Raw genomic sequence first — 23,082 nt, forward strand, 5'->3', positions numbered from 1 at the left:
GTCATGCATTATGTACAAATCTCCTTGATCTGATTTCGATTTCCAATCCACAACAGTTGTAACACGAGAAATCGCAGAGACCCCGTTATGTCCTCTCTCGCAGATAACTTGGAATGTGATTACTTACCTTGAATAATAGATACTTTTATAATATAAACTGCGGAATATATATATATTCAATCTTTCCATCTCTTTGATCTTCCCAATTATCTTTGCTCCTTGAACAGGAGTACTCAGAGAGTACTCCGATTGAGAACATTGCTCTTTACTTTAATGTGACGTTTGTTGAAACAGTTCATAACAGTTTAGATATTTATTATACAGCAGATTTTATTTTATGTCTCTCTCTCTCTTTATGTGAAATTAGAACGAAAGAACACAGATGGCAAGTAATATAATTTTGTTTTTTATTTTCTAAAATATACATACTCCAAATCTTTTAAAGAATTTTCAGAGAATTTCTTCTTAAAAATAGTAAAAATCCCGAATCTGAAACAAAAAAGTAGTTTTTCTCACTAGACATCGCACTGTTATACGTTTCGTGATATTGTTAAATATAGATGTGTACTATTTCGAAAGAGATAGAAGTGAATAGAAAGAAAAAAGGTGACATTTGGCAATGTTTCAAAGAATAAATTTGTGTTGCGATAATATATGTTTGTGTGTTATCGCACGTTAAGAGAGCTCTTTTGAACTTGAGCTTTTTACCTAGAGCACTTTTACGACACATGCATTATAAGCCACGTGCGTCCGACGTTCCTGTTTGAACGTTCGATAAGATGAGCCACTCATCTTTCCATCCTCGTCCGGGAGCTATTAAAATAAGTGTTCGAACGTTTTATCTTTGACATTTTCACCAGTCGCTTCAGAAATAACTTTACAAACGGTTGGTTTTCACGTAGATTTTTTTTTTCATGAAAAATTGATCGTAAAATTATTTGCTACAGCGTTTTATACACATCTCGAATTTAAATTGAAATTAACATCTTAACAAGCTTAATATCAACGCTGTCGTCGTTCAAAACTACTTTTCAAGTTTAATCTGCCATTGAAATAAAAAATCACAAATAGAACAGTTGTTTAGAAGCCACATCACGATCACAGCACTTTGGTAATTCTCATTCAAGATGAGAATTACCAAAGTGCTGTGATCGTGTAGACATTTTGTGTAATTCGATCGCGCTCGTCATCATCCAAATCCTTTATTTACGTCTTTTGCATCACTGATTCACCGATAGCGGTTTCCATTAAACAGAACAATCGCTTTGTTCTTCCGACTGATGCGTCTTGAAACAAAGAATCAGAAAACAAATTATCATCACGGCTTTTCCTGAGATAAGTTCGAATTGAGTTATTCATATTCGTTTGTAAGTGTAGTTGGAAACAGACACACGTGTGTGCGTGCAATTCACGTGCTCAAAAACTTCGCGAGAGTGTACTTCATCACGCATCTGCCAAAAAACAATGTTTACTTTTTAAAGTTCATCGAAGACGCAAAAAACGAAAGTATGAGAAAAACGCGAATAACATAGATGAAATAACAATAAATAATTCTCCGTTGCGCAAGAATATCGTAAATAATTCATTTATACAAGCAAGTTGTTCTCCCCTTCATATTTTATACGCAGATATTCCGAGAATGACTTCCTCTCGCGCCGTGACTTTCCTGCCGGTTTTCTCACGCTTTTCTCTCTTACCGTATTTCTAGATTGCAACTTGTTTCAATAAGCGTCGAGAATACGCGCATATCGCGCGAAATCTCGCCGTCATATCTGCATTACCTCATGCATATAGTCGGTATAACGACCGACCCGTTTGCCAGTCGATATCGGCAAAGAGGTGAAAAATGAAAAAGAGGTCGTCGCGGATTTCCTTCGTACTAATATGAGTTCGTTGAATGCGCGAGTTTTGGTTCCGCGCGCCCTATCCCCGTTGTGCAAAATTTAAATTCATCGACTCAACGTATCCTCTTTCTCGGAAGAGACCTACGACACAAGAGAATCGCACGTAAAGGATGACGCATACGAGTTTACCTCGACCCCGACTCTTGGTCGAAGGACGAGAAAGGAGAAGCTGTGTGTTCTCTCGCGGGCAACGACTTTCTCAACCCGTTTCTGTTTCTCTCTTTCTCTTTTATACCGCTACAATGCGTTGGTCGGTCGGTCTCGGAGAAGCGGACACTCCTGGCATACCTCGCGTCTGACTCACTATACACGTTGATGATGTTTCCAGCGACAACGGCGGCGGATGAACAGAGCGCGTTTCGCCGATACGTCGTCGTCGTCGTCGTGCTCCTGCGTCGCGAGTCCACCGGCGCGACGTGTCGTCGGTGGATCCACCGTCGTCACCAAGGATGGTGAGCACCCGCACACCCGGTGGCGTCACCATTACGTCGTCATCCGCTAACGGCAGTGTAGCCGGTAACGGCGTGGCCGACAGCACGGCGTCGTCGCACGACGAGAGTCACGGCACCACCACGAACGGCCTGCTTGGCCAGGAGTGGAATCAGAACAGCGGCCCGCCGTCGCTATCGATGTCGGTCGACCTGCACAATCTCGTTAGCTCGAATCTCACGGACTCCGGACGATACTCCGCGAGCCCGGATCATCATCAGGCGGCGACGACGGTCGACGCCACCACCACCATCAAGATCGGTTGTCACGACGAGGAGGAGAGTTACGAAGGTTTCGGCTCCGTCGAGGGCGACTCTGTCGGCGACGACGGTCCGGAATCGCCGGGTGGTAGCAGTTCGGCACCCTCGCCAACTGGTAATTCTCACAAGTGAGTTGTTCGATAAAGAGTTCATCTCTTGGGCAATACCGTTTCATGGGAGATACTGATTAGGAGACACTGATTAGTGTTTTGCACAATTGTTTTTTTTTTTTTTTTTTCTCAATTCTTTTTATACAAATCACGGTATTTAACCCTCATTGAAATCTAGACAATTAGAACAAAGCGAGCCGGGTCTTTTATTATGTCAATTGCTTCCTGCCGTTATGCTCGCTCGATACGTAACAACACAAGTTTCGCGCGGAATGTAGCAGATTATTTTCAAAGTTGTACCAACTTTAATGCTAAAACGTTAAAGCGCATTATAATCGAGGCAATGGTCGCGCAATATTATGCGCCGAATGAGAGAAGTTTACGTAAGAAAATAACGCTGCACATAATGCTTATCACCTTGGGAACAATGCCGACTGACTTGCTATCTCTGTATACGCGCTAGTCATACAGGTTACGTAATAATGGAAATGTTTTTTAAAAGTCACATGTTGTATCCGAAGACGAGACGGATTCTCGTGTCGTGGAAAGAATTTTGCCTTCGCGTTACAAAAGAATTTTGCCTGCTTTTTGCAGGAATGAGTTTAACAATACACTTTTGTCACTAGCATTTCCGTTTTCTGACTTTGTATAGAAATCCGAGAAGCCCGAACTCCACCGTTGGGAGACATTCCTGGCTGCGTACGTCGTTGCGTAGAACACCACCCTGGTAAGAGAAAGAAAGAGAAAGAGAGAGAAAAACACACGTCTTTAATAATAATGAGAGTGCGCGCAAGTACACATGCATATAGATAATTTCCCGTCCGAAGAGAATTTCCGCCGTTCGCTCTTTTAAAAAGCACGACACAATGATGAACGCTTCGCCGCTGCGTGCGAAAAAACTCTCGTGGGAAAGCGACGAGACGATGTTAAATAACCGGTTTATGTTAATGCGACGAGTGCGCGAGATAAGAAACTTGTTCAAAATTTCTTGAGAATAGCTCTGCTTTTTGCAGAAACTTATCTTCGGCCATCTATGTGGGATAACGGAAACGAGTTCGTAGAACGACGGAATATCATTACATCCGAACGATCACTTCCTATTTTTCTCTTCGTCGGAGTTTATTAGTCGACATTCGAAATATATATCACATTTCGGAAACGGAAAATGGTTTAATTTGCGTTTTTTCAATAAATACTTTCTCGATCGCGCATCCGATATTTACTTTTGATTTAATTTTTCATAATACTTCGCAATGAATTCGAAACATCTGATGAAGATTGTAGAAAGCGAAATCTTTCTTTGTAACACAACACGTATGTGCACAAGCTGATTCAAATTATTGTATACGTTATACGTGCAAACTCCTGTAATTATTTCGCGCACATTGTTACGAACATTAGATAATTACATGTGCAAATGCTCCGCTCCGGAATTGTATAGTATGAAGCGATTATAATTTTTGATTGTTATTCAACACGCGACAATCATTCTACTTATGATGTAGATTAGCAATTGCACTTTGCCGTTCAATCAAAATCAATCAAAAAAAACTTTGCGAATTTCATACCTCTTCGTATATATAATTGCACGTAACACAACCAAATTACAACCAATTTATACAGTGTGATTTGGCTTGTGATCAAAGCTACTTTTGACCGTGAAATTTGGCAGTGCGATCACAGCACAACCGTGAAAACGTAACGAAACTCGCTTGAAAGTAATTCTTATAAATACGCATTTGTGACATATACGTGTATAAGATTTAAATATACATGAAATGTATATTAAAGAACGAATACACATGAAACATATATTTAAGGAAAATATTTTCGTACTTGCTTACAGTTCGGCTAGGAAGAGACTCAGCTCGAATGCATTAGCGAGGTGAGATTGTCCATATCAATTTTTCTAATTCGAATTATTCTATAAGAAAATTAATGATTGATAATAAAGGAAAAACTGTTTTTTTTATATAAATTAATTAATATTAATAACGACTCGATGAAACAATTAATAAAACAAAGAACCAGAGAACCCCTGTGGTCCAGGTTGAAGGTGGACGTTCAAATGTAAAAAGAGTTTTAAGTTTTTAAGTTACGTTATTTAAACGTCGACCTTCAACCTGGACCACAGGGGCTCTCTGATTCTTTGTTTTATAATTATATAAATTAATATTAAACCATTTTAACGATAAAGTTGAAGTTTCGCCCTGTAATTTTTGAAAAAAATTAATATTTCCGAGTGGCTATATGTTTTTTTTTTACGTGTGTGAGAAAGAATAATTTTTTCCATATCTCTTTTCTTATCTCTCGCGTGTTAATTGGATCCACGTACTTAAGAAGAAAAGAAGTAATTGAGACGAAAGAAGTTTCCGCCGTAGGATGATGCTTCTGCATCACCTTTCACGGAACTTGGATCGACGGACTTTCTAAAGCGTGGGCGTCCTCTGTTACGTTACTCATATTCTATGCGATTTGATATTCGCATTTCCTTTTACATTTCCTACTGTCATTACTTGGAGCTACGTGCCTTATTCGCTCACTAAAATGAGAAACTTCAACATTTACGTACAATGATTAGAAAAAAGAAGTAGTGCGTTTGCTATCGCGCTACTTTGGAAAAAGTGACGCAGTTTACAAATTTTTCTAAATTTAAGACTTTTACTATAATCATGTTGCTTTAATCGTAAATTCATTGTTTATTTATTTTCAAAAGTAATATATCTTTAGATAGCGTTTGTATAAAAAAAGTCGATAATTCTAAAAGAATTTTCTCCGGCATGACGTTTTTCAGCCAACTGTACCGTAGCGGTAGTTTTAACAGCACGGGAATGAGCTCGAATTATGATCCTGCGGATGAAATGTACAGCGACGTTTCCTTGGAGGATGTAATGGATCTCAGCCACAAAGTAAGCAATATATATGTGTACTTTGTTCTATTCACTTTTAAAGATCTAGTTGCGCGAATGTTCTTGAACTCTTATTGTTCGTTAATTTTTGATCATTTAAATTCCACGCGAATTTCACTTTTATATACGATTTACATGCTCTAAAAACGCACAAACGTCGTTAGATAATTTCACATGCAAAAAAAAGACAAATGCCTGTCACGTTGAATGTAATACGATGGCAACGTATAGACGTTAATTAAATTTGCAAGTAATTTGATCATCATCTTACGCCCACGTAAATAAAACGAAAACGATAAATAACCCGTTTAAATTACTTACGTATTTGTGACGAAACTCGAGCGGCTTGCTAGAAGCAATTTTATCGCAAAATCCAGCGAAATTTTATCACATGAAAATACGAATCGCAATCGCCGCAGCAGCAATCGAAACCGCTGACGAAATTCGCAACTCACATTCACGAACTATCGCAAGCAAATTTGATTTGGGAATTTTGCGACGCAGTTTTGCAAGTAGGAAAGAGACAACAACATACAACGCATGGCCTGTTTAAAAGCGCAATCCGATTTTTGGAATTTTTTCGAATGGTCAAGCTTGCCTTTTCTGAATTTCCTTTTGATCGTTGGATGGATCATCTACTTAGGATTTAACGCCTACAAGAAATGGTCAGAAGAAACGTGATCTCCAATTTGATAAAACGGTCAGTCTGTGCTCACACGTTCCTCTAACAAACACGTATTTTAATGCTTCGTAAATTTTCAACAAGATCAAATCAGTGAAATATGTGTTGCATATTGGATATTAATATTATTAAATAGTGAACATAAAAATTACAAAAATTATAATTATATAAGATGTGTGAGATCGTAATAATTAAATATATATAGTATCTATATAAATAAACTATTAGTATCTATAAATATCTATATATATAGTATCTATACATAAATCGTAATATATAAATATTATATTACTATATATTAAATATATATAGTATCTATAAATAAACAAATATATAAAATTGAAATAAAGCACGCAACGTAATCTTTAACGATAAATTTTTACGCTCGTAAGTAGCGTAAATACGTCACACTTGTGAGCGTTTTTTATGTAAATGTGTAAACGGGACATTCGCCGATGTAACGTTAACGTGCAATACGCGCGCTGACACGCTTGCGATGATGTAACAACGACCGGCAAGAAACGAGTTATCATCATCCTCGACGGGTCTGGACAACATTAGTTGTCCGATGTACACACGACATCAGGTCATCGCGGAACGCGAATCGGAGTCGAATACGTGTTTAGAATAATTAGGGGCGTATGTGTTTTATCGCGAGTGCTTATCGACGGTACGGACTTATCGTCTTACATTGCACCAGTTCCGCAAATGCACCGACTTCGATTAGAGGGAACTATATATATCCCGAACTTATACACAGAGTGTCATAGGGTATGCTTTCGATACGTTAGATTTTTAAATAAAACAGTAATACAAAAGCTGTTGTGCTAAAAAAAAAAGACAAATCTGCTTGTGTCAAATCTCAGAAAATTTATTACGGACGTGAAATATTCATGTGGAATATTTTAGCAGAATTTTTGTTACAATTTTCTGCGCCGAGAAGGCACGGGAAAATAAACCTCACGATAAACGTCGCGACAAATATAGAAACCGTTGTTCGAAATGACTATTGGAATGTACGCTAATGGAAATTACATCGATTTCCGCTTCACCTGAGACAGTACGTATTATGTGCCGACAACATTCTTGTCGCAAATATCACAGGCGAGAAAAAAAAAAGCAAGAGCGCGAGGACTAAGGTTTGTTCGACGTAACACTTGTACGCGTGACCGTCTGTGCGTCAAGTCGGATTGGAGTTAGCCGACACGTGGCATATGTGCAATGCACACAAATAGCACGTCGACGACTGCTACTCCCCAGATTCCCGGCCCGCGATCGGTGGGCGATCGCAGATAGAGCGAGAGAGACGTATATCGCACGGAACGGACACGCGGATAGCGAAGAGACTTGGAGAGAATATATATTCCTGGCGCGTAGAATCGCAACAGGACGTGGTGGAAGTGTGCGCGCGGTTGTTTCTCGCGCTGAAGAAAGCCTGAAGTGCATTTTCGATGCGTATTAGCGCGGCGCGGCCGCACGTCGCGACGCGGGCGACGGTGACGGCGATAACAAAGACGAAGAAGAAGACGGCGACGACGACGACGACGACAACGACGACAACAACAACGGCGGCAGTGGCGGCGACGACGAAGGAAATCGCGCGGGGATGACGAAGTGTGCTCGAGATAGAGGCGATGACGTGACGCGATAAACACGACGGCTGCGAAGACCGACCGCCGGCCCCGCTACCGAAGACACCGATTACGCCGCGCGGCGCGCGATGGAGTTGAACTTTTGCGAGGAGGAGACGATCGATCCGTACGATCGCGACGGCCGCGCGTCGCTTTCCGGGGAGGGGCCGTCTTCCGGACCTGGTGCCGGTCTGGAGTATGATCTGTGGGAGGGCCAGTTCCAATTCGTGGGACAGCAACCGCTGACACCGCCGCCGCCACCGCCACCGCCGCCGTTGTTGCTGCGCAGCAACGATCGACACTCAACTCGTCGCCGTGGGCCTCCTCGGCTTAGCGAGCAAGTAAGAGAGAGAAATGTATTTCCGGTGCAACGCGGGAAATCGCAAATGACAAATTACTGGAATTTTAAACCTCAAAATTTCGTTGCGAATTACATCGAATTTGTTTAGGAACGCGAATTTTTATTGCGTATTTATTACGATATAAATTTATACGTAGAAAATTATTTTCGCGTGTCTGCGCGTATAGCGGAACACGACATCCAAAAATAAATCTGTGTAAATTCCACATTAGAAATATATATGTTTCGCAAGTTTGCTGGCAAACGTTCGTCATTCCGTAAATGATTAAAAATCATCAAAACATAATACCAAGAACGTTGAGAGCTTTATCGATTCGATTATCTTTATTGCGATACTTTTCAATGATGATCCCCAATGAGGTAATAGCGAATAACGCTTTTGTTGTAACATATTGTTATTTTCGTGCGAGTGTGTGACAGCAACTGTGAAATTAGTCGAGTGATGAGAGATCATAAAGACACTTATCGTACTTTCATCAGCTTCAGCGAAACAGATTTTATTGAATAAAAAAGAGACGAGAAAGCGAGCGCTTTTAGGCTGCGTCTATCTTTTTTCATTGGCAGTTTTACCATTGATATTCGCAATAGCGTAGGCACGCATGCGGAAGAGGTGGGTAACGCAACTCCCAATATATATTTTCTCCACGCGCCTACGTGATCTATAGCTAGCATTAAATTTATTTTCACTTTCGATCGATGGCTTGTAATCTTTTCGACGGCCGACATCTCTCGATCCATTTTATATCTTCCAACGAATATGTATATATATATATATATATATATATATATATATATCACGAAACGATTATTTCATGCTCTACTTATTGCTCGTTATTTATTTTTTTGAGTATATTTTTAAGCAAAATTGAGAAACTTTCCGCAATTTGTACGAACGATTCGCTCTACAGACGCTCGGGAGTGAAACAAATCCACGATTCTCATGGTGTGTTTCGCGAGATGTTAAAAACTTCTTCCGTTTGTTTAATGCCGCAGGTTCAAATGATTCAGGAACAAATGGATGCTTTAGCGGACACTAAGTCGGTCGGTGAAGAAAAATATGCTCGAGCGAAGCAAGAAAATGCGACGCTACAGGCGCGCATATTAATGTTGGAGGAAGCGGCTAAAGATGCGGAAACAAGAGCCGAGGAGAGACTTCAAGTGAGCATTCCAGTCGTAGTTAAATCAAATTGCGTTATTCGTCAAATAAAAAATATGTTTTATATATTGAACGTGTCGTGTGTTTCAACTTTCGTCATTGTTTTGCATCTTTGACATGTTTGTTGTTTTCTTTTTTCGCAGGCCGAACAACGAAGGCATCGGGAATGGGCGAGTCGTTTGGAACGCGAGCGTCAGTTGCAACTGGAGAATTATGCCATCAAGCTGCAAGCGGCGGAACAAGACAACTCCAGTCTGCGAGACGAGATCGCGCGAGTGCGCGAACAGCTCGAGAGAGCCAGGGCGGACAAGACGCGGCTGGAGAACGAACTCCAAGAAGCCAGGAGAGAAGCGGACGTGGCGCGCGAAAGTGAGCGTCACGCGATAAGCCGAGCTAACGAGGCTCATCATTTGCTTGACGCCATGCGAGAGGAACTTTCCTTACGGAATGAGGATCAACAAAAACTCGAGGAACTGATACAGCAAATAGCGGAGCTTCAAGCTCGTAATAAAAGTACGTTCCGCTCCATTAATTACACCTCCACACAATGAACTATTAATCGAGTGCCTGTCTTTTGTCTTTAAATATAATAATAACGTCAATTTATAGGCTTGGAAGAATCTCGAGACGAACTGCAGGCTGCCGCGGCACTGCAAGCAGGTCGTGAACTTTTAATGTTGAATCCGTGCAATAACAACGCCGAGAAAGGACCCAGTCTCGCTGTAGAACTACTAGCCGGCATGAACTCGGACCAGGTAATATATACAGATATATTCCGCTGTGTGTAAATTATACGAATATATAAATACCAGTCTTGCAAACAAAATATCGCGAATACTAATATAGATTTTCTAATCACTTTGCAGACAGATGGCCAAGAAATCGGTGAGTTCGGCGAACCATGCACGATGGCTGAAGTACGTATTAGAACAATTGAAAATTGTTCTTTTGAAATACTGTTGTGTGTATTCAAATCAAAAGTTTTTGCACAATGGGTTTGTTTAATTTTTCTCTTCATCATAATGTTACAGTTAAAACAAGCTCTGAAAGAACAGCAAGAAGTGAACACGCAATTGCGAACGTACATCGACGGAATATTACTAAACATTGTGGAAAATTATCCACAATTGTTGGAAGTGAAGCAAACCCACTGAAACGTAGCGTGCACTTTAAACGTATAATTTCTGTTCCGATACTTTCAAGAAGATTGTACATTAATTTTCTTCATGTGAAATTGAAGAAGATTGCAACTCTTTAGAAAATTTTTGTGAGGCCGATATTTAATTATATATATCGTTTACGTGAAGTGTGTACACACACATACACATATATATATATATATATTGTAACAAAAATTTTAGCGCGCCAGATTTACTTGCGAGAGAAAAGTAAATCGATATGATGTTTAGCTTATTCAAGATGATGCCTGATTATAACATATGGAGTTTTCGAAAACCCCACTTAGAAAACTAGGAAGAACTTCAAAGGAAACATTAAATGTTCTTTAGATGCGTTACCCTAAGATCGAAATGTGCTCATTGCCAACAATTTAGCTCAAAACACAGACGATCTGTACGATTAAAGAAATGAGTTTTGCACGTTTCGTTATGATGTTTCCGATACTTCAAGCCAATATACTGCCGCTGTTACTATTTCTCGTTTTTTCATCGCGCAAGTTTGATATTATCAGAATAGCTGTTGTTGAATGTTTTTTTTTTTGGAAATGAATTCCGATCGTAATAAATTTCGCTTAGATTTTGTCGTTCTATTGTCGACAACAAAGACAAGAACTTTCGGAACAAGGTACACGATAGCTATCCAAGATAATGAGCGAATCTCGACTTATTTTTGGGACTTTTCGCGCGTCGTCGAAAAGCTCTTCTACACATTCGTTATGTATAGCTATTGTTAAGATATTTGTGTGTATGTTAACGACAGTGCTGTTTAAACGAATATGTGTATGTCATAAATATAACAGCGGAGATGACATGACTACGCTACATGTCGTAAAACTGTGATGCGTTGTAAAGTACCTTTTAAATTAACAATTTAAGATATGTTTGCGTGTCAGCAGAATCACTGCGAGTGCACCTATAAAAATTTTTATAAATAAAAATTGTATTCTAGATCTTTATACCGAAAGTTATATACAAAATAGTAAAATTGCAATTAAAAATGATTATATTTTGATACTTGTTGTTTCTTTTATTTTTCCTCCCCTTGCGACAAACAATTATTTTCAAATATTTTCATGCAAAATATTTCGTAAAATTGTTTTTGAAATGTGAAAAAAGAAAAAAACTCACCGCTATTTGATATATTTATAAAAAAAAAAAAAACAAACAAACAAGCAATAGTTTTTGTATAAAATTAAAAATAGAAAAAGTCGTGATCAATTTTGTGGGCAAAAATTTGGATTTTTGTAATACCGTTCATTGCAAATTATTATGGAGTTTTTTTCCGATATTGATAGACATAACCTAAGTGGCACTACACGAGAGCGCGCCAGGATCGCAGCAAGAGGGGGGAACCGCTGAGCCCACGATCCTCGAGGAGCAGCAGAAGCGTGCGGACGAGGAGTTCAAATGTCGTGTTGCGCGCATCGCCTACGTCTGGCCAGAGATCCGGATAGATCGACTTCAAACCTGCCCGGTCGATCGGCCACGCATTGAGTACGCGCTCTGTCGGTCACGAGTCGTTTATGCACCTGCCAGTTATATGTGCTTCGCGATATGACAGTTTAACGACAAAATCTGTTACGTTCCGGTTGGCGCAAACGCCACAGAAATACATGTAATTCCGCGTGCATTCTGTGTTTTACATATGTTACTACATCCTTGCGATGTAACCTTATTCAGAGAATATTTAATAGATTTCAAGATGTAAACATGTGCCTAAACTGAGTTATAAATATAATTTATCGCGCTCTACTATCTCACACGTACTATCTTACACGTAGTTTCATAGAAATGTGTATAAAGAGAAAAGTATTTATCTTAATTGCTTAACAGATAATAGTCTGTTGAATTTTGATACTACAAGTGATTCAACATCTCAGAATATGCTTTTGCTTATTTACAGATGACACAGTGTGGCTAGATGATGGTAGAGAAGTTTATTAACAAAACGGCATGCTTGTAAGATACTGGCTGCATACTGTCACGTGGGATGAATGAGGAAGAATTGTTGAAACGGTCTGCCGCAGAGCGCGATAGGATTTTCAGCTGCTATGATCGTGGCAGGGAAGGTGCTGAGATTGACCCTTGGGAGGATCCCGGTTATGAAGTCTATCATACTACGGATAGATATGGATTTATACAGTATGTATCTTTTTATCTGTAAAATTGTCCAATTACGTGTATATATATATATATATATATATATATATATATATATATATGTAATTAGAAAATTACATATATATGTATGTAATTGTAATTTTCTTTTTTTTATATTAGCGATAAAAGATTACCACAGAAGCGGGACCAGTATGAGCTCAAATTGCATAATGTGGAGATGGAGAGATTAAAAAAATGGGAGAAGATGACAAAACAGTGGGATAGTGTTTCAACCAAGGAAAAACTACGTCGTAGAATATATAAGGGGATTCCTAATAGATTTCGCGGTCAAGTATGGGCCTTGCTTCTAGGTATTAAAAATTTAAAGAAGGAACAGGCAGGCAAATATGAAGAGATGCTGCAGCTGGCTCGCCAATGGTCCACAGAAATACGACAGATCGATGCCGATGTTGCCAGACAATACAGAGATCACATTAATTATAGGTATAAACACATATTGATACAAAGTAGTGTAAGTTACACACGTCTGGCAAAAATATTAATACACTTATCACTTTTTCAGAGAGAGATATAGCATAAAACAGAAATCCATGTTTTATGTACTAGCTGCCTATAGTATGTACAATATGGAGGTAGGATACTGCCAAGGAATGTCTGTGCTAGCCGGTCTGCTGCTGCTTTATATGGACGAAGAGGATGCATTCTGGGGCCTTTCTGTGTTGCTTGCCGATCAGAAATACAGCATGCACGGTTGGATTTTCCTTCTACAACTAATACTATAATACTTCATTTTTTGTAAATAATATACTTACAAAAAAAAAAGAAAAGAAGAAGATTAGTAAGAATAGAAAATTATTAAAAGAAAACATATACGACGCATATTTTTCACATAACATCAGCAAAGAATAACACATATTCTCTCAAATGTTAAAGGTTAAATCAATCGTGTTTACCAATCTGTGAACAAAGTATTAATATTTGTTTAATATCGTGATATTTATACATCGATTGTATTTTACAGGCTTTTATGTTGATGGATTTCCAAAATTAAATCGCTTTATAGAGCACCATGACAAGATAATGAACAAATTCTTGCCCAAGTTGAAACGGAAGATGGACAAGTGCGGATGCGATTCAATACTTTATGCGTTGAAGTGGTTCTTTGTCGTTTTTCAGGAGAGAGTAAGTTTTTTTTTTCTACTGTATATACTTTTATACATCGAGTGATTATGTAACATACTAAATATTGTATCCATCTCGTTTCAGACACCTGTGAGTCTTGGTCTCCGTATTTGGGATATATTTTTGCTAGATGGTGATCGCATGTTGTCAGCGATGGCGTACACCGTGATGAAGCTGCATAAGCGTTACTTGATGCCAATGGAAAGTCTTGATGAGTTTTGCAATTATTTGCAAATCAAATTGGAAAAGGACTTCTGCTTCGACGATGACACTGTGATCAACACGATGGAACGCAGCATGGAAGAGTTAAAGCGTGCCAAATTAGACTATCCAGGTTCTCCATTGCCGCACGAACTGCCCCGTTATCCATTCGGCACCTTCAAAGAACCATCTTTCACCAGTAAGGTACTGAAAAAAAACGCTTTTATTTGCTTCCATTTTTTTTTTATCAATAACACGATTTGAATTTATTCTTAATTTCCAGTGCTGGATATTTCGTTAAATAATTTCAAAAATGTTTGAGAAAGATTTTATATAAATTTTCTAATCTAATATTTTTCAGCTAAAAATTAAAATTAGACGAAAAAAATAAGATTAATTTTTAACGACTGTGCAGAGATCAAAATAATGAGATAACAGAAAAAAATGTTGGAGGTATAATTCTTTCGATGATTTTGCTAAATTACGATAGCATACGACCTACTCTTGATTTCATTCGTTCAGGTTGGAAGACGAAGCGAAGAATTTAGCGAAGCTCAGCACGTAATGCGAGAGTCCGTAGCGCAGCGCAGGGACATGGCACTGAATGACGACGGCAGAGAGAGCACTACACCCATAGAACCGACCAGCAATCTTGGCGGTGAGTTTAAAGGTAGCCGCGACACATTACACGATAATAGCACAGACAGTACGTCGCGCGTCGAGCACGGCAGCGATTCCGAGGACGAGAGCGACATCGATACGAACGTTGTCTACAACACTAGACTATGAGCGGAGAAAAAAAGCGATGCTCTTCGTTGTGACAGTGATAAACTTCGCGGCGCGAATCAATTTTGCTCAATAAAGTTTGACAAAAAATGTCGAATATAGTTTGTAGAGAATCTTTTTGCAGGAAGCCTTTGTCACACGATATTAAGCATAAAACTATGTTTTGTAAAGTAGTTTGTAGTTACAAAAAATAATTTATATAATAGTTGCATTCTATGTAAAGATGCATCGGAGGATTCAATAGAATATTTTTTTATAGTGTTAAGTATTATATTGACCGTATTGACCTCTACGATTATGCTCTGGATCACATCTAAGTCGGAATGTCGATCTTTCATGTTAATTAGATGTTTACTGTGTTACAAATGCATTTTAAAGATGCGCTTAACTCAGGATTGTCTAACTAATGAATACTCTTATAAACATTTATCATTTTTTCATATGTTTATATTTAATAAATGTGTCGAAATTAACTACAAGTCAAGTCTTATATGATTTAATATAAACACACTCTATCCATGCATGTGAATCAAACGATCCTGTTCTAATAACAAGTTTTGTTTACTAATAAAACTGGACAAAAGCATCTTCCTTGTGTGTGTATGTGTGTGTGTGTGTGTGTGTATGCGCATGAATAAAATATTAGATGTTTTTGCGCGATTATTATCACAAGATCACTAATTTTTAATACTAAAACTATCATTGTGTTAATAATTTGCGCTTTAATAATTTTCAATGTGTATTTTAAATTTCATTTTTTTCAAAATTTTTTGAGCCGATTTATTACTGAAAAAAATGAAAATTATTTGAACAATTTTATATTTATTTTTATATCTTGTAATAATTGATTGTGATAAATCTTCATTTTCTTACTGAGCCATTTAAATGTACCAGTAAGCTGTATATTATCTCACACATTTTCAGAACTTTGACTTTACTCAGGCTCTTTAACACAGACTCTGTGTTCCCAGGAAGCAAATTCTCCTTCGATCCAAGTCTTGAAGAGGGCACGTCTCCCAACGGCTCCCGTAGATCGTTAGCCGAGACGTCGGTGACATCGACTGCCGATCTTTCGGTATTTAGCTCGGCAACGCGTTCCCAAGCATTGGATAATAGTCTGGATACTCAAAGCAATATTTCGAACGCCAGCTCGGGTAGTGGCGGTTTGCCAACACCGCGGGCCACGCCGCATCAGCCTAGTCCTGATATCGTGCGCATTTATGTGCCGTATACGTCACCGTCGGCGGCGGCGTCTTACAAGGATGACCTACCGCGCACGCTGCCACGCTCCCTGGACACAAACAAAATTCGCATTCGCGTCGATCCGGACCAAACGCCCATCGTCGAGAATCTGAAACCGTTCTCTCTGGAAAGCCCGGAGGTGGAACTGGACTTGAAGTAAAGTGAGTCGACTGAACCATAAGCGTGTGAGCAGTTAGTATGTGGGAAATGAAAAAAAAAAATTACATACTACGTATCGTGAAAAGCATATACGCAGACAGAATATTTGAGAAAATTCACGCAGATCTAGTAGAAAAATTTTATGACGTTATATTAATTGTATTTTTCTCCGTCAACAGATTTTATGATATGTTTATTTACAATAGCATATATAAACATTAAAAATAACTAAGTCAATAAGTAATTTGAAGGAACTTGCACATTTTCTTGTATAATAAATAATTTATTTTATGGAAAGAGAGAAATTGTGTAATAACGCAAAGCGTGATTTCTGATATACTCTGTGTATGTGTGTATACACATGTGCACATAAATCGTACACATACCATCGAAAGAACAAATGACAAATACGACAGCTATTATATTAAGTCTCAAAAGATTTCTTTATAGAAAGAATGTCAATTGAAGAATTAGAATTTAAAAGCGAGATAAAAAAATATTAATACAATGTACCGTTTTTAGAATGTAATCTTAATATTAATTAATAACGTAATCTTTGATATCTGTTATTCTTATATATACAAATTACATTTTAATTTATAAAAAGAAATAATTAAAAATTAACTATATATTTCAATCTTAGAATCGGTAGAACTATGATTAACTACATTCCTATTTACGCAAAGATCATATTTACAAAAAATCAGAGATATATTGTATGTATTTCAGTTTCAAAAAATTAAAAAAAAAAAAAGAGACAAAGATTGTAACATCTCGGTTTAGAAAAAGTTAAAACAACGCCGCATTGTGGCCTAATTTATGTTTCATTGACAGCTAAACATTTGACATATATTGCTTTACTTATATTGCTCATTGCGTCACGCGTTCGTATTTGTCACAATCGCATATTTCCAATTAGCAGTGGTTTTGATCTCCTTGAGAAAAAAAAAAAAAATAACCATCTGACAAGATTTGTGACAACCGAAGTGTCAATAACATTGTCATGATATTTTGAATTGCTAGAAGATTTAAATCGTTGTTTTTGTGTACAAAACACACGTGTACCTAGAGACAAATTCACTTGTTTAACGAAACTACTGTTTGAACAATAGAGCTCTGTTGATAAATAAAAAATCACTGTAAAAATAATATAAATCCCGTTAAGCTAATATTGGTAAAAATCTTGCAATATATTTACATGAAAAAATAGATTTGTCTCTAGAAAGAAACAGTCTGTCAAAGAAGAGCGTATCTCTTCAAAGCCAGTGAACGAATTTATTATACGATTTTTTCTTTTAAGAAAAAAGTCTACTACTTTTATCTACTGATATATTAAGTATTATGTGTACTGCCTTTGTAATGCATGCAACATGTCATTTTATTTTATTTTAAGCTATGTGTTCTTTCTGTCAATTTTTTGTTTTTAATAACTTGTAAGAAATATACTTTTGTACATACGCATAATATTTAAATGAAAAAGAGGAAGTAAGACTTTATGTCAAAGCAGTGAGAGAAACTCTTCAAATATTGAGTTTGAATTCTTCATTGTGGAATGTGAATATTGAACAGCTTCAACTTACTATATACAATCTCAAGAATATTTGCATTATTTGACTGTGAAACATCGTGTTTAAAAACATCGTGTATTTCTTTCTGCTTTCGATTTCGCCAACATTCCCGAAATGCGCGTAGTATTTTCTCGATGTATATAGTTACTATACAAATAGAGCCTAACACGTTATCCCCATGCGGATTCGGCAAACAAACAATTGTTATACTTATTAATAGTGCATAAGAAAAAGCGATGTTAATTGAATAAATATTAAATGTTGATCGTCCGGATCTTTATCATGTTACACAAGAAAAGAAAGAACAAGATTGATAGAGAATTTAAAAAAAAAAAAAAATGATCTACTATAAGTTCCTCTCGTCGATTACGTATAACACGATTCGAAACACAGTTGTAACAACGACAGCCTTATATGTTTTTCGATATATACTATACATATACAACGGGAATTTCAACTTATGCAATAAAAAAAAATCTTCTCAGACTTATCCAAGTTTATATCTCTCCGTTTTTTTACGGAGATTCTTATCGACAATACAGAATGATACGATTTTCTTCATAATCACGACACTGACATTCCATCGGACATAAAAAGTGTAGATACTAAAAGAATGTTAAAAATAGAATAAATAAAGCGCTGATCGATGTTGCAACGCGTTCGTATCGTACTTGCTTGAGAAAATCAAATTTGATATATAGTCAACCAAATCTGTAAAAAAAATTACATAATATATTAAATAAGAAATTTTACAAGAACATATATATATAAAAAGAACTGTAGTACATTGAATTAATTAAATAACTATTAATTAAATACTAATAGCTGTTCTGATAATGCCGATATCTAGCACGTAGTTATGAATCTCACTGTAAAACTCGAATATAAATTTCCGTTCCCGAGAATATATATTATTCACGAATATGGTTGTACATATAAAATTTGATAACTGATGTGTGTGTCGTTAATACATTTTATCGATAAACATTCGGATCTTTGTTGTGTATGCGCAACACAATTATATTTGTTTTGCGTGATCAAGTAATTTAGTTTTTAAGAAACTTTTCTTCTTTGTGTAAGGACAAAGCAATATGACTAATTATTACTGTGTTTGACCGTATGAACAATAAATGATATATGACAAATTCCTTATAGATATATATATATGATAAAGCAATTTAACATATTATACAGAAAGAGATGAGAAGAGTACAATTACTTTATTATTGAGAGTGTGTGAACATTGTTAGGTTTATTCAAGTCTAAAAATACTTTCAGACATCGAGAGATTTATATCTATCTTGAATAGATTTTAATACAAATAATTTAAGTGAAAAATCATCATTATGCACATTGATTATAAATATACAGCGTACCCTAAAATTACTCTTTACTTTCTACCGAGTTTTTCATTTTTTTCTTTCTCTTTTTTTTGACAAATGCATTTATGTATGTGCGTGTGTGTGTGTATGTGTATGTGTGTATAAGCAAAAAGATACGCTAGAGAATTTGTAAGAATTCAATTTTCACAATTATATTATATAGTCTTTAATTTATGTGGTTTTACGAGAATTTAAATTGTCTGATGTATAAAATGTGACGAATTGAATTCTAAACTTACTTTATGTAAAGTTATTGTGAAAGTTTAATATATAGCCGTGGAATACAATGTATATTTTCTGTTCATTATTCACATTCAGCTGATTACTTTTGTGCAGGCGAGCTGTAGTTCAAAGACAATGCCTGGAGAAAGAGCAAGTGTATGTACAAACACTCCTAAGAATGTTAGCGCAAGTCGATATTGTTTTTATACGCGTATTAAAGGCGGAATAAGTAGCTTAGACTCTCGTGTGTTATCGTTCTTCTTTATAGGACACAAATTACATATAGGAAGACGTTTACACAATTCGAAAGATGCAATACTCATTGAAATTTTATTGACGCGAAGCGCATACTGTAAGTCGATTAATTGTCAACAATAAAACAATAAAGTCTAATAATTGTAAACATAGCAAAAAATACATCTCGCTTCTTCTAGCATCTCCTTTTATTGTGCATTACGGAGTTTATTTACAAGATATTGTGAAGAGATCTGATCCATGGTTTCAGTCATTGTTTTGAGCCTAATGTTTAACTTTGAGCGCAGTCAAAGCTATAAAATGTATAGTCAGTTTTTATCACAAATGTACATACTGAAAGCTATATTGATCGTGTCTCCTACACATAAAGAACTCTATGATTTTCCTGTAGAAATTCGTTGCCATCAAACTTTCTTTTCTTTTTCTGCCTTTTCCTACATAATATGTATATATATATACTATACGTTACATAAATAAAAAGTGAAACTATTGGTCGACATTTGTTTGACTTGTAACAACGAAGTTTGGCTTATTTTGCTTTGTAACAAATTTACTCACTTACTTGAAAAACTCATTAAGGACTAGGCTGATAGAAATTATCACCCATAATTGGTATCAGTTTGCCATTCAATAACATGTGCGGTCCCGTGTAATAGCGCCATAACATGCTGCTCCCTCGTTTTAGCTGGTTATGCGCCGACAGATGAGCCCAACAATGTACCCAGTTCTTGTAAACCGGCATGTGCGGTGGTAGGCCGGCCATCAAACTTGAATAAAAAACATTATTTTTAATTTTTACTATACAAGGTTATTTTACAAAAATACGGAAAGAAAAAAACACCTTATCTTTCTTATCTAATCTTTATTAAAAACACTTATCAGAGTTTACTTACCCACAATTATTTACTGCCATGCAATGTGACACTACCAAAAACGGATATGTAGCGGTAGTGGCTAGGAACTAAAAATTTAAGAGGCACATAAAATAAACTTGTGTGAAAAGTTATCAAAACTTTTAAAACACTATAACGAAAGTTCAAAAGCACAATTTTATTATTCTAAAATGTCGGTTGTGCTTACTATTGTTAGTGACGAGGTATATGGTTTTATCGTCTGCTCCTGTATAACATAATTATTTATAGCGTATGTAGATACACCAGCTATTAAAATAACTGCAGCACTTCCTATGATGCGTGGTACCACTCCCGCATAATATCCTAATATTCCATTTTCTCTGTAGATTTCCAACAATGATCCCAACAGACTACTGCTTGTAAAAATATAAAACTTTAAAAAACTTATCTAGAAAAAGATGTTTTACATATAGTTCATGTATTTGATGTACCTATATTGCTTCTCTCCGCCAACAAACTGTGCCATCATTCTTAATGAAACAACTTCCAGAGGATGACTGACTATGATTGCAACTGTCCTACTGATTATATCCCATATAATTTCTCGCATACATTTCTTGCATCTACAAACAAGAGTAATTGCATTCATATATTCATGTATTATTATTATTATATATATTTTTTTAATATGTACCTAACTCTTTCATCTTCCTCATCTTCATTATTATCTTGTGGCGAGTTCTTCTGCAAATACTCCAAAGTTTTGTCGCATGCTACTATACTAACTGTATAGGAACATAACTTTGGCATCAAACCTCTGTAGCAACCCGTGAAACCATCTACATTTTTTATATGTTTAACTGTGAAAATAATGTGTATAATAATTATGTAAAATACAAATAATATAAATGCAAAATAAAAATATCAATGTGGTAGTTATATTTTGAAGTTATAAGTTAATATAGTTATGTATATTATCACACAAATAATATATATCTGATTGTAATTAAGAATTTAACATATATATAAGAAAAAATTCTTAGATTTAAAGTTAGATACTTACTATATGCAAAGACATTGGGCAGTTTTAGTGCAGGTTTTCCAAACAATGTTGTAGTTGGTTTTGGAGGAATAGGTTCATAGCCAAGCTATAGATTTTTTTACAAAATAAATACATATAAATTGTCTTTCAAAAAAACATTGATTGTTTATAATTAATAAATATATATTTACTTGTATTAGAACTTTGGCATATTCAATAGGATGACAGACTGCATTCATTAAAATGCGGCTGGCTACATCCGACCACATAACTGGATCAACATTTCCTGAATTTGACTTCTGTGACATTCTTGTTGTTCTAAATCTTTTCTTATCTAGAAAAAGAAATAAGAAAACAAGTAGAGCATATAAACAGAGCTGATAAAAAAATTTATTTGTCAAAAATATGAAGTTTTTTTTTAACGTGAAAACTTGCCAGTTTCCATCGTTTGGAAGCTCACAATTTAATATCACATCAAAGTGCTCCTTAATCCACTTTCGCAAAAATTTCTCGTTGTTCTTCTTTCAAACCGAAAGAGATTGTTGCTGACGGGAATTCAAAGTTAATCGTGATTAATCGTGATCTCCCAGCAGTCCTCTACTGGGAGATATGACAATTATAAATCTGCAATTATTTCCGTTCAAGAGCACTTCATTCAAATGTCGAGTTTTATATTAACACTTCGATATACGACCGCGTGCAACAGGAAATTTCGCGCGAACTTGTTTTTTAAGAGAAAATATTCGTGCAAAGTCATTTACTAATCCTCGCATTTACTTCCATTCACTGCCGCCACGCGAAAACGACGATTAGTTGAAACGACCGTGACACGTGCGAGAGTTTGGGTGTGTTTTGCCGAAGTTAGCCTGGATCCTCATGCAGACACTGGCGCTTAGAGTCCCTGGAAATAAGAGTCTGGCCAATGTTTAATCTGAAACAAAATGGCGTCGATAGTTACTATATATATCGTATTCTTTATCGTATAAGGCCGATTTTCTTATATCTCCCGATAGCTATTCTTTGAAGAAATATATAAAAATATATATTGTATCTTATCTGAAGCTTATTCAGAAGTGGAGAAAGTGGACATAAAACCTATGATAGAAAAATAGGTATGTACAGACACTGTGCAACAAAAAATGACATTCTAACCTTCTGTTAGCAATTTGATAGAATAATTGCAAATTTATTTATGTGTTTGTTTTGCAGAAAATGACTGGTTGTTGCGTGGTTGGCTGTTTCAATAGTAGTGAAAAAGGTAAATCTATGAGACGTTTTCCTACAAATGTAGAACGGCAAAAATTATGGATAAAACAAATTGGAAGAAAAAATTGGCAACCATCGCAGTCTTCCTGTATTTGTGAAGTAAGTATAAAGTGTACTGATTA

At 36.4% G+C, this 23,082-nt stretch overlaps 3 protein-coding genes across 10 annotated transcripts; 2 read left to right on the plus strand and 1 right to left on the minus strand.

The window, feature by feature from the left end:
• The first annotated feature begins 2,338 nt into the window (after positions 1–2,338).
• On the plus strand, positions 2,339–11,663 carry LOC109862410 (rab11 family-interacting protein 4). The gene is made up of 9 exons (XM_020442463.1): positions 2,339–2,781; positions 3,416–3,490; positions 4,610–4,648; positions 5,558–5,672; positions 9,340–9,504; positions 9,646–10,015; positions 10,112–10,257; positions 10,369–10,419; positions 10,534–11,663. The coding sequence occupies exons 1-9, from the start codon at positions 2,354–2,356 to the stop codon at positions 10,654–10,656; spliced, it is 1,512 nt and encodes a 503-aa protein (XP_020298052.1). The 5' UTR covers positions 2,339–2,353; the 3' UTR covers positions 10,657–11,663.
• Positions 11,664–12,023: 360 nt separating this feature from the next.
• LOC109862408 (USP6 N-terminal-like protein) lies at positions 12,024–17,337 on the plus strand. 3 transcript variants are annotated; one of them, XM_020442453.1, is made up of 8 exons: positions 12,024–12,295; positions 12,584–12,822; positions 12,961–13,284; positions 13,364–13,551; positions 13,823–13,983; positions 14,068–14,388; positions 14,707–14,842; positions 15,942–17,337. In XM_020442453.1, the coding sequence occupies exons 2-8, from the start codon at positions 12,671–12,673 to the stop codon at positions 16,370–16,372; spliced, it is 1,713 nt and encodes a 570-aa protein (XP_020298042.1). In that variant the 5' UTR covers positions 12,024–12,295; positions 12,584–12,670; the 3' UTR covers positions 16,373–17,337. The 3 variants fall into 3 exon arrangements, with proteins under 3 accessions (XP_020298042.1, XP_020298044.1, XP_020298043.1); XM_020442455.1 differs by having other exon boundaries at positions 12,024–12,174; XM_020442454.1 differs by lacking the exon at positions 12,024–12,295 and adding an exon at positions 12,302–12,489.
• On the minus strand, positions 14,310–22,571 carry LOC109862409 (mitochondrial carrier homolog 2-like). 6 transcript variants are annotated; one of them, XM_020442458.1, is made up of 9 exons: positions 22,130–22,571; positions 21,886–22,028; positions 21,716–21,800; positions 21,347–21,512; positions 21,144–21,275; positions 20,879–21,065; positions 20,692–20,759; positions 20,361–20,565; positions 14,310–14,391 (listed from the first exon to the last, which is right to left on the minus strand). In XM_020442458.1, the coding sequence occupies exons 1-8, from the start codon at positions 22,137–22,139 to the stop codon at positions 20,373–20,375; spliced, it is 984 nt and encodes a 327-aa protein (XP_020298047.1). In that variant the 5' UTR covers positions 22,140–22,571; the 3' UTR covers positions 14,310–14,391; positions 20,361–20,372. The 6 variants fall into 6 exon arrangements, with proteins under 6 accessions (XP_020298047.1, XP_020298050.1, XP_020298048.1 ...); XM_020442461.1 differs by having other exon boundaries at positions 14,340–14,391; positions 20,357–20,565; XM_020442459.1 differs by lacking the exon at positions 14,310–14,391 and adding an exon at positions 19,968–20,232 and having other exon boundaries at positions 20,357–20,565.
• Between the last annotated feature and the right edge of the window lie 511 nt (positions 22,572–23,082).

Source organism: Pseudomyrmex gracilis, unplaced genomic scaffold (assembly GCF_002006095.1).
Source record: "Pseudomyrmex gracilis isolate BER0280 unplaced genomic scaffold, ASM200609v1 scaffold_1752, whole genome shotgun sequence".
NCBI classification, from domain to species: domain Eukaryota; kingdom Metazoa; phylum Arthropoda; class Insecta; order Hymenoptera; family Formicidae; genus Pseudomyrmex; species Pseudomyrmex gracilis.